Source organism: Rattus rattus, chromosome 17, assembly GCF_011064425.1.
Source record: "Rattus rattus isolate New Zealand chromosome 17, Rrattus_CSIRO_v1, whole genome shotgun sequence".
Taxonomy (NCBI): domain Eukaryota; kingdom Metazoa; phylum Chordata; class Mammalia; order Rodentia; family Muridae; genus Rattus; species Rattus rattus.
The window spans coordinates 14602216-14611830 of NC_046170.1; the positions used below are offsets into that span (position 1 = coordinate 14602216).

Genomic DNA, 9615 nt, shown 5'->3' on the forward strand with positions numbered 1-9615 from the left:
ATCAAGATGATACAATGTGAATCTATTGGGCTATTCAACCATACATCTTCCTCACAACCCCACCTATCTGAGTTCGTTGCTTGGCAGAATTCATGCCCCACCATCCTAGATGTTTCTTGATACATTGCTACCAAGGGCCAGGTTTCCTGAGTTTTGTTTTTTATAGAATTGGGTGTAGTCAATCATAGTTGCCCTCTGTAAGAAATGACAAATATCTATAATAACTGACCACACTGTAGTACAGTAGTGGAAAATTCAGCATAACTGAGGAGTGGGAAATCACCACTGTGTCCTGGCCTTTCTCTGCCCATATCACAGCTCACAGGCGGCTGGGGCAAACCTTGAGTTCCTCTGTAGAAACAGAGTGAGGTTGAATGGACACTGAGCAGGCAGAGCAACACAGCTGAGGCCACTCAATTCCAGCAACAAACACATTATTTGTTTCCCATCTTAACAGCTCCTTTTGAGGTCTTGTCCCCATACCTAGCTTAAACACAGCAATTTGCATACATGCCATCCTGCTATTTCATATTGTTGCTGTAATACGCCTCCACATCATAGATTCCAAAAAAGAAAAAAAAATAAACCTGACACTGAGAAGGGTGATGTTGTCAACATCTAGTGCGTTGGGGGCCCAGGCATGGTCACAAATAACCAGGACACAGGGGATGCAGAGCAAAGGCAGATGCAACTGCATGCAGTTGCAAGCTTATTAATCCTTATATAGGCATGAATATGGATTACCTCACTTTCCCTTTTGTCAAGATATAATAAGATCGTTATTCTCATGATACCAGGAACAACTGAGGCAAGACTAGGCAAAGAAGTAAGACTAAGCAAAGGCTTCTTCTTAAAATATCTGTATAGCAAATCACCCCTCCTCCTAGTATCACAATATACTTGTCATAACCCAGAGAGCATGAGAGCCGCTTCCACAAAAATAGGACACAGTACAACATAGTGTGAGGTAAAGTGAGAAAAAACATTTTCTTCTCAAGGGCAGCATTCCAGCCCCTGCTTGCATCTCTCAGCCGTCTTTCCTTGATCCTGTCTGGGAAGTGTATCTCAATGACTCCACAATTTCTTTCTTTGTTCTTTTGTTTTAAAAGTAACACTTTCTATAACATAGCTAAATGTCCTCAAAGGGGTTTAATCGTGCAAAAAGAAAGCAATATAATATATAATGTATGCAACCTTTAATGAGTGTATCTATTTTCTTAGGGGTATTATTCAGATATCTTCCCAGATCTGGATTTAATTTTTGTAATTGTTATCTGTCTAGAAAATCAACAATATCGAATAAATATTTCAGTTTTCTGGCATAACGTCCTCGGGAGTAAGAACTAATGATTTTGGAATTTGCTCGGTGTCTATTGTTATGTCCCTCATTTCATTTTTGATTTTTAATTTTTGTATTGTCTCTCTTGTGCATTGTTAGTTTGAGGAAGGGGTTGTCTCTCTTGTGGATCTTCTCAAAAAAAAAAAAAAAGAAGAAAAGATAGCTCCTGCTTTCCTTGACTTTGTACTTTTCTCTTTGTTTCTAAAGACTTGATTTCAACCCTTAGTTTATTTCCTTCCATCAAATCCTAAGAGACTCTGTATCTGATGAGGCTTTGCCTCACCTTGGTAAAAGCAGCATGGAATAAATGAAGCTTCTGCTTATCTCTGCACAACACAATCTCACTAAAAAACCATGTATAGGCTGGTTTTAGGCTCTATTAAAGCAGCCCACTATTTCAGTGTTCCCTGCAAGGTGTCATGGAACAGTAGTAACATAATTCTGCATGTACATCGACAGTTTTCTCTATGGTCTTCTAGATCATTTGATAAAAGTTTATAGTGAGTTCATGGATAAACACACACCACACACACACACACACACACACACACACACACACACACTCACTTTACTGACATGGTGCACATTCTTTGCACACCAAGAATAAAGTGAGCGTTACTGAAAATGCACCAATAATGGAATGGATGGAGAGAGATGTGGGGAAGCTGGGGTTTAGATTTACTTAAAAGACCCGATGCAGATTCTCCTTTTATTAGAGGAGAAACTTGATAGATAATGTGGTTCTTTATTTTCTTTCTCTAGAGCACACAGGACTAGGGTGGCAGCTAGGGCTTTGAATGTGTTTGGCAAGTACTGTAGCACTGAATTAAATCCTAGGACTGGAACCCTATTAATCATCTACAACAATTACAGGGCAGGCTGGATGACGACACTCAGCTGACAATGTGGACATCTCAAGACAGTCAGTGGACAATGGCTGACACACTTGTCTGAAGACTGGAAATTTTTCTCTATCTTGGAGAGGAAAGAAGGACCCTCCAACTACACTGTACTCTAAGGAAGTTTATTCAGGTGAGGGATGACATGGACTGTTTTGTCCCATGTCACACATGTCAGTAGAAAATATCCTCTGCAAATAGTGATATTTTGACTTCTTCTTTTCCAATCTGTATCCCCTTCATCTCCTTTTGTTGTCTGATTCTCTGGCTAGAACTTCAAGAACTATATTGAATAAGTAGGGAGAGCGTGGGAAGACTTGTCTAGTCCCTGATTTTAGTGGGATTGCTTCAAGTTTCTCTCCATTTAGTTTAATGTTAGCCACTGGTTTGCTGTATATGGCTTATCCTATGTTTAGGTATGGGCCTTGAATTCCTATTCTTTCCAGAACTTTTATCATGAAGGGGTGTTGAATTTTGTCAAATGCTTTCTCAGCAACTAATGAAAGGATCGTGTGTTTTTGTCCTTTCAGTTTGTTTATATAATGGATTACTTTGATGGTTTTCAGTATATGAAACCATCCCTGCATGCCTGGGATGAAGCCTACTTGATCATGGTGGATGATTGTTTTGATGTGCTCTTGGATCCGGTTTGCCAGAATTTTATTGAGTATTTTTGCGTCAATATTCATAAGGGAATTTGGTCTGAAGTTCTCTTTCTTTGTTGGGTCTTTGTGTGGTTTAGGTATAAGAGTAATTGTGGCTTCATAGAATCAATTTGGTAGCGCTCCATCTGTTTCAATTTTGTGGAATAGTTTGGATAGTATTGGTATGAGGTCTTCTATGAAGGTCTGATAGAATTCTGCACTGAATCTGTCTGGACCTGGGCTCTTTTTGGTTGGGAGACCTTTAATGACTGCTTCTATTTCATTTAGGAGTTATGGGGTTGTTTAACTGGTTTATCTGTTCCTGATTTAACTGGGTACCTGGTATCTGTCTAGGAAATTGTCCATGTCCTGAAAGATTTTCAAGTTTTGTTGAATATAGGCTTTTGTGGTAGGATCTGATGATTTTTTGAATTTCCTCTGATTCTGTAGTTATGTCTCCCTTTTCATTTCTGATTTTGTTAATTTGGACACACACTCTGTGTCCTCTCGTTAATCTGGCTAAGGGTTTATCTATCTTGTTGACTTTCTGAAAGAACCAACTTTTGGTTCTGTTGATTCTTTCTATGGTCCTTTTTGTTTCTACTTGGTTGATTTCAGCTCTGAGTTTGATTATTTCCTGCCTTATACTCCTCCTGCTTGTATTTGCTTCTTTTTGTCCTAGAGCTTTTAGGTGTGCTGTCAAGCTGCTAATATATGCTCTCTCCTGTTTCTTTCTGCAGGCACTCAGAGCTATGAGTTTTCCTCTTAGCACAGCTTTCATTGTTTTGCATAAGTTTGGGTATGTTGTACCTTCATTTTCATTAAATTCTTAGAAGTTTTTAATTTCTTTCTTTATTTCCTACTTGACTGTCCCCGCCAGCGGGGACCCAGTTATTCAGGGTCCCGAAGGGGCGCTACCCTTGGGCCTAAATGGGGGGCGAGAGAAGGAGGAGACCAAGCAAGATTCTGTTGTCAAGGTCTCGTTTATTGGGGGTGAACGTTACAGCTTTAAGGCTTTCAGGTAGGGGGAGGTCCTTTGTGAAAAAAACACAGAGGAGGGGGAGGATGCGGATGTAGGTAGTGATAGCAGGAGGCAAAGAGGTCAGGTGGTAGACGATGAGGTCAGGCAGTGGAGACACTGGGTGTTGATTCAGGAGGCCAGGTATCTGCTAAAGGGAGCTGAGGCATCCTTGAATGTTATCTTCCTGTGCTGTAAATTCATGGGAGAGGCTTTCATTCAACAATCTTAAGACTTAAGGCAGTCATCAAAAAGCGGCTAGGACCAAATCCAATATGGCTCCGTGCACTTGACCAGGTTATCATTGAGTAGAGCATTGTTCAACTTACATGTATATGTGGTCATTCTTCCCTTATTGTTATTGAAGACCAGCTTTAGCCCATGGTGGTCTGGTAGGACGCATGGGATTATTTCTATCTTTCTGTATCTGTTGAGGCCTGTTTTATGACCAATTATATGGTCAGTTTTGGAGAAAGTACCATGAGGTGGTGAGAAGAAGGTATGTCCTTTTGTTTTAGGATAGAATGTTCTAAAAATATCTGTTAAGACCATTTGGTTCATGATTTCTCTTAGTCTGTCTATGTCTCTGTTTAATTTCTGTTTCCATGATCTGTCCATTGATGAGAGTGGGGCTTTGAAATCTCCTACTATTATTGTGTGAGGTGCAATGTGTGCTTTGAGCTTTAGTAAGGTTTCTTTTATGTATGTAGGTGCCCTTGTATTTGGAGCATAGATATTTAGGATTGAGAGTTCATCTTGGTGGATTTTTCCTTTGATGAATATGAAGTGTCCTTCCTTATCTTTTTTATGACTTTTAGTTGAAAATTGATTTTATTCAATATTAGAATGGCTACTCCAGCTTGCTTCTTCAGACCATTTGCTTGGAAAGTTGTTTTCCAGCCTTTCACACTGAGGTAGTGTCTGTCTTTGTCTCTGAAGTGTGTTTCCTGTAGGCAGCAGAATGCAGGGTCCTCCATGCATATCCAGTTTGTTAATCTATGTCTTTATATTGGAGAGTTGAGACCACTGATGTTGATAGATATTAAGGAATAGTCATTATTGCTTCCTATTATTTTCATATCCACCAGAGAACTACTAAACATGATAAACAGTTTCAGCAATGTGGCTGAGTATATAATTAACTCAAATAAATCAGTACCCTTCCTCTACACAAAAGAGAAACAAGCCGAGAAAGAAATTAGGGAAACAACACCCTTCATAATAGTCCCAAATAATATAAAATACCTCGGTGCGACTTTCACCAAGCAAGTAAAAGATCTGTATGATAAGAACTTCAAGCCTCTGAAGAAAGAAATTGAGGAAGACCTCAGAAGATGGAAAGATCTCCCATGCTCATGGATTGGCAGGATTAACATAGTAAAATTGGCCATTTTATCAAAAGCAATCTACAGATTCAATGCAAACACCATCAAAATACTGGTTAACCCCCAAAATCTGACCCTGCTCCCAGGTAATTGTGATTATAAAGAAGCCAACAGCTGCACAGCAGAGAGATGGGGGAGGTGAGTTTTTGAGGGCTTTGCTAGAGAGGATCATGAGGAGGGAAGAAGGAAGAAGAAGCTGCCAAAGAGTAAAGGAAGAACAGATATGATGGAGAGGAAAGAGGAAGAGGACAGCAGCCATGGGTTAATGCCACACCCAACCTTGACCAGCAAGGAAGACACGACCACAGGAGATCTTCTTCAAGCAGTTTTACTCAGGAACCTTGATACAATCTTCTGACCTCTATCTCTTCTGACTCTCTCTCCCCGGGGAACGCCCTGCACCACACTTAAATAGCTAGCACTGGCCAGTCCTAGCAAGCCACGTGGGTCATGTAGATAGGCTGTCACTATGCGGAAGCTAGCAGGCCAGGCAGACATAGACAAATAAGGACTTGTTTACTGCAAGGAGCGCTCACTGTTGGGAGGGTGGAAGGCGAAAACCAGCGCCATCTTTGAGGCACGGCACGTCACAGCTCTCTACAGGTTAAGAGAGAGGAGAGCCTGGTCCTGAGGGCTGTCCAAGTGGAACAAAGAGCAGTCAAGATGCTTCACAGTCAGTAAGAGTTGAGCGTTATTCTGTAAGGCAAAGGACACTGTGGTTAGGACAAAACGGCAACCAACAGATTGGGAAAAGATCTTTACCAATCCTACAACAGATAGAGGCCTTATATCCAAAATATACAAAGAACTCAAAAAGTTAGACCGCAGGGAGACAAATAACCCTATTAAAAAATGGGGTTCAGAGCTAAACAAAGAATTCACAGCTGAGGAATGCCGAATGGCTGAGAAACACCTAAAGAAATGTTCAACATCTTTAGTCATAAGGGAAATGCAAATCAAAACAACCCTAAGATTTCACCTCACACCAGTGAGAATGGCTAAGATCAAAAACTCAGGTGACAGCAAATGCTGCCGAGGATATGGAGAAAGAGGAACACTCCTCCATTGTTGGTGGGATTGCAGTCCATGTCTTTCCAAAAGAACAAGGGATCTACAACTATCCATGAAAGCCCAATGCATCGGGGCAACATCAATTAGTAGGCAGCAAACAACCACAAGAGGACAGTAGAACCAAGGGAGGTCATGCTAACCATGTGGTCCACACATTGAGCTTTGTTAAACCTGGTATGACCCCAGAGGCCCAGGTCGGCCTAATAACACTCTGATGCCTGAATCAGTATAGTTCTATCCAGAGCCTTCTAAAGATGCATAGACACTGTGGTGAGAAGTCACAGTCTCTTATGGAACTGAAACTGAGTCCAAAAGACCCACGGCACAGTGATATTTAAACAGCAGAAGAGATGGACCCAGAGCTGCAGGCTCTCCAGTCCAGAACAAAGAGAGGCAGCCATGGCCATTCCACAATGATGGGCCCTTCTGACCAGTACTTACCGATAGAAGTTAATCTCCTTCTTGAGCTCCTGAAATTTCTCACGATGTTCAATGTTCTTTATGTCTAAGTTGTGCAGTAATGACATGACCTCTTTCTCCTTTATCTTCAAGTTTTCATAAAATGGATTTGGCCTGAAGTAGGGGCTGGCCCCAGGAAGATAGAACCCAATGAACATCGAGGTTTAGGATTATATGAACTCAGGCTGTGTCCTGTACTACCCCAGCCCTGGAAGGACACTTTCTGAATTCTACATATTGGGATCTTCTTCAGCTTCAGAAACTTGGAATTGTGCGCCCAGGACAACAGAAGCTAAGCACCCAGATAAAGGGTGCCCTGGCTCCCTTTTTTCAATCAGGAGGGCTGGATCTGCATTCAAACCTGTTATGCTATCAAGAGCCTAGGCCACAGCTCTTACGCCAACACACACATACACACACACATACACAGACACACACACACACACCCAGAAACCTCTGATTTTATTTTTCCTGTTTTGACAACTGGAATGCTACAAGCTGAATAACTAATATTCTAGAGGCAGACAGTACACATAATTCTGGAGATGGGACCAGATATTGCCACAAACTTATAATCTGCCCAAGGGATACAAATGTACAGACAAATGTGACCACATAGGCAAAGAACTGTGCTGTTGAAAGTGGGGCTTCCAAAATAAAGCACTCACACGTCCATGAAACTAATATACAGGTAAATCCTGAGGCCCAAAAACAGACCCCTAAATTCCAAGTGTGGAGGGACATAGAAACATATAAAAGTGGTGCATATGCATGCAGACCTGTGCACACACAGACACACAAACTGGGACACACCCACAAGAAAAGAAAAGTAAACAGACTCAGAGAATGAGAGAGACAAATATGGAAAGAGCACAATGAGAATCAGTAGAAATGCATGCACCATTACTGTCTCTGAGTGTAAGGCACACAGACAAGAAGGAACAGGCCTGAGCCTCAGGCCTTCTAGTTAAGCATTGATATGAACAATGTGGGACCTGTCACCTCAGGCTGCTGCCAGGAGATGATAGCATTCAGTCACCTTCCTAGCAAGTACAAACACTCTCCACAAACTCACAGCACCTAGAACCTTGCAAAGCTACCACCTGTCAAGGGCTTTCCAATTGTACACTGGGAACTCATGCTCCAGTGACTTTATCCCTGAATTCTTCACTCAGATCACAAGTTCAGATTTTCAACAGGAGGAGTCAGAGAGTCCATTTCCAAACTCACTCCTCAGTAAGGGTCAGGTTCTGAATCTCCTCTCTATGGGAGATGAGGTTTAGAACACCTTAAGAGGTCGTTCGTTTGGAGCAATGCATACCTCTTGCTCATGGATCCACCTGTCACATAAAGGAGGCGATCTGTCAGCTCATTTCTCTCCTTGGTAGTTAGCTCCAGTTCTCTATTCAGCCTCTCCTCTTCCTCGTTGGCCTGCACCTTGTTTAGGACATTTTCAGGGGATGACGTCTGTCTGCAGGCCTCTGTAGGTAGAAGAACACAAGTGAACCCGCATGGGGCGAATGCATAGAGCATACACAGACCACAGTGAGGTCCAAACAGGAGAACATGCCTGGAAGCCAGTGTCACTGCAAGGAGTTTGGTCTATGTGTAAGAGGCCTCCTAAGTGGATCACAGTTCCCCCACTACTATATAGAGACCAAGAGATATAAGCAGCCAGGTGTTTCCCCATGCCCACTTGACACAGGCTTCCTAAAGTACTAGAAAGATGGCTTCTCAGGATTAATGCAGCTCGTGGGCTACATAACCTGGTCTCAGGACCCTCACCCCCTCTGGTTTTCAGGTGTCAGATCATCAATTCAGCATCCACAAAGACTTGCTTGATCAGGGGATACTCAGATATCCTACACTGTTACTCTAGTCCAATAACTTTGCATTAAAAAGTCATGTAGGGGGAGGACATGGTCAACAGACTTATTAATTCCCCCTACTGAAATGACAAATGCCCCAGAAGTGCCAATAGGTTACAGGCTCTTTCTCTACCTGCTCCATATAGTTTGGCTACTGTAGAAAAATATCTGCCACACAGAACCTCTAATATATGAAGGTAAGATTGGCCCCGTCAGCCAGAGGTAGTCAGAGGAGTTCTAAGAATATAAGGTCATGGCCAGGAGCACAATTCTCTCCCTCTTACTACTGTCAGATAGTCACTGAATTTAAAGAAGCAATGAAAGTGAAGTACATTGATGCCCTGTTTAATTCAGAAAAGTTATACCCTCCATGACTACTTATGGTGTTATTATATCAATTTAACATACCGAATGCACTGTAAAAGTAAAGACTAGAAGTTCACCCAATAATAGCATAGGCATTGCCATATCCTCCATGTGGTTATGGAGAAACTAATGATGTGAAAACCTTGACTTTCAGGAATTGTGATAATCATGGAATTCAATATCTGTGGAGATGTTCCAGTGGTTGTGGCCCATTACTATAAAGGCCAGCGGAAGACCCCCACACACACCCCTGACAGGAAGCTCAACATACACTGCCCAGAACTTACTCCACATTCCCCATGACCATGTCCTGTGTCCATCATTACCTTTAGGTTTCGTTTGCTTCACTCTAGACTCTTCTCTATCAACATCAACTCTCCCAAAGCACCTACAAAGACGGGCAAACATGTCTGTGGATATATCCTTTGGACACTAAGAGAAAAAGTAGGGAATTGGTTGTCACAACGATACTGGTGACATCACAGGGATTCCAAGGTCTCTCTAGGAGACAATAGAATGTCCACGAAGGGACTGCTGATGTCACGGAGAACAGACTTTGCCTCCTT

General features: G+C 42.1%; 1 protein-coding gene across 1 annotated transcript; it reads right to left on the reverse strand.

Annotated features, from left to right (window-relative positions):
• Positions 1 to 6379: 6379 nt before the first annotated feature.
• LOC116886681 (disks large homolog 5-like) lies at positions 6380 to 9615 on the reverse strand. The gene is made up of 3 exons (XM_032888176.1): positions 9376 to 9615; positions 8137 to 8296; positions 6380 to 6941 (listed from the first exon to the last, which is right to left on the reverse strand). Exons 1-3 carry the CDS (start codon positions 9455 to 9457, stop codon positions 6794 to 6796), a joined length of 390 nt encoding a protein of 129 aa, XP_032744067.1. The 5' UTR covers positions 9458 to 9615; the 3' UTR covers positions 6380 to 6793.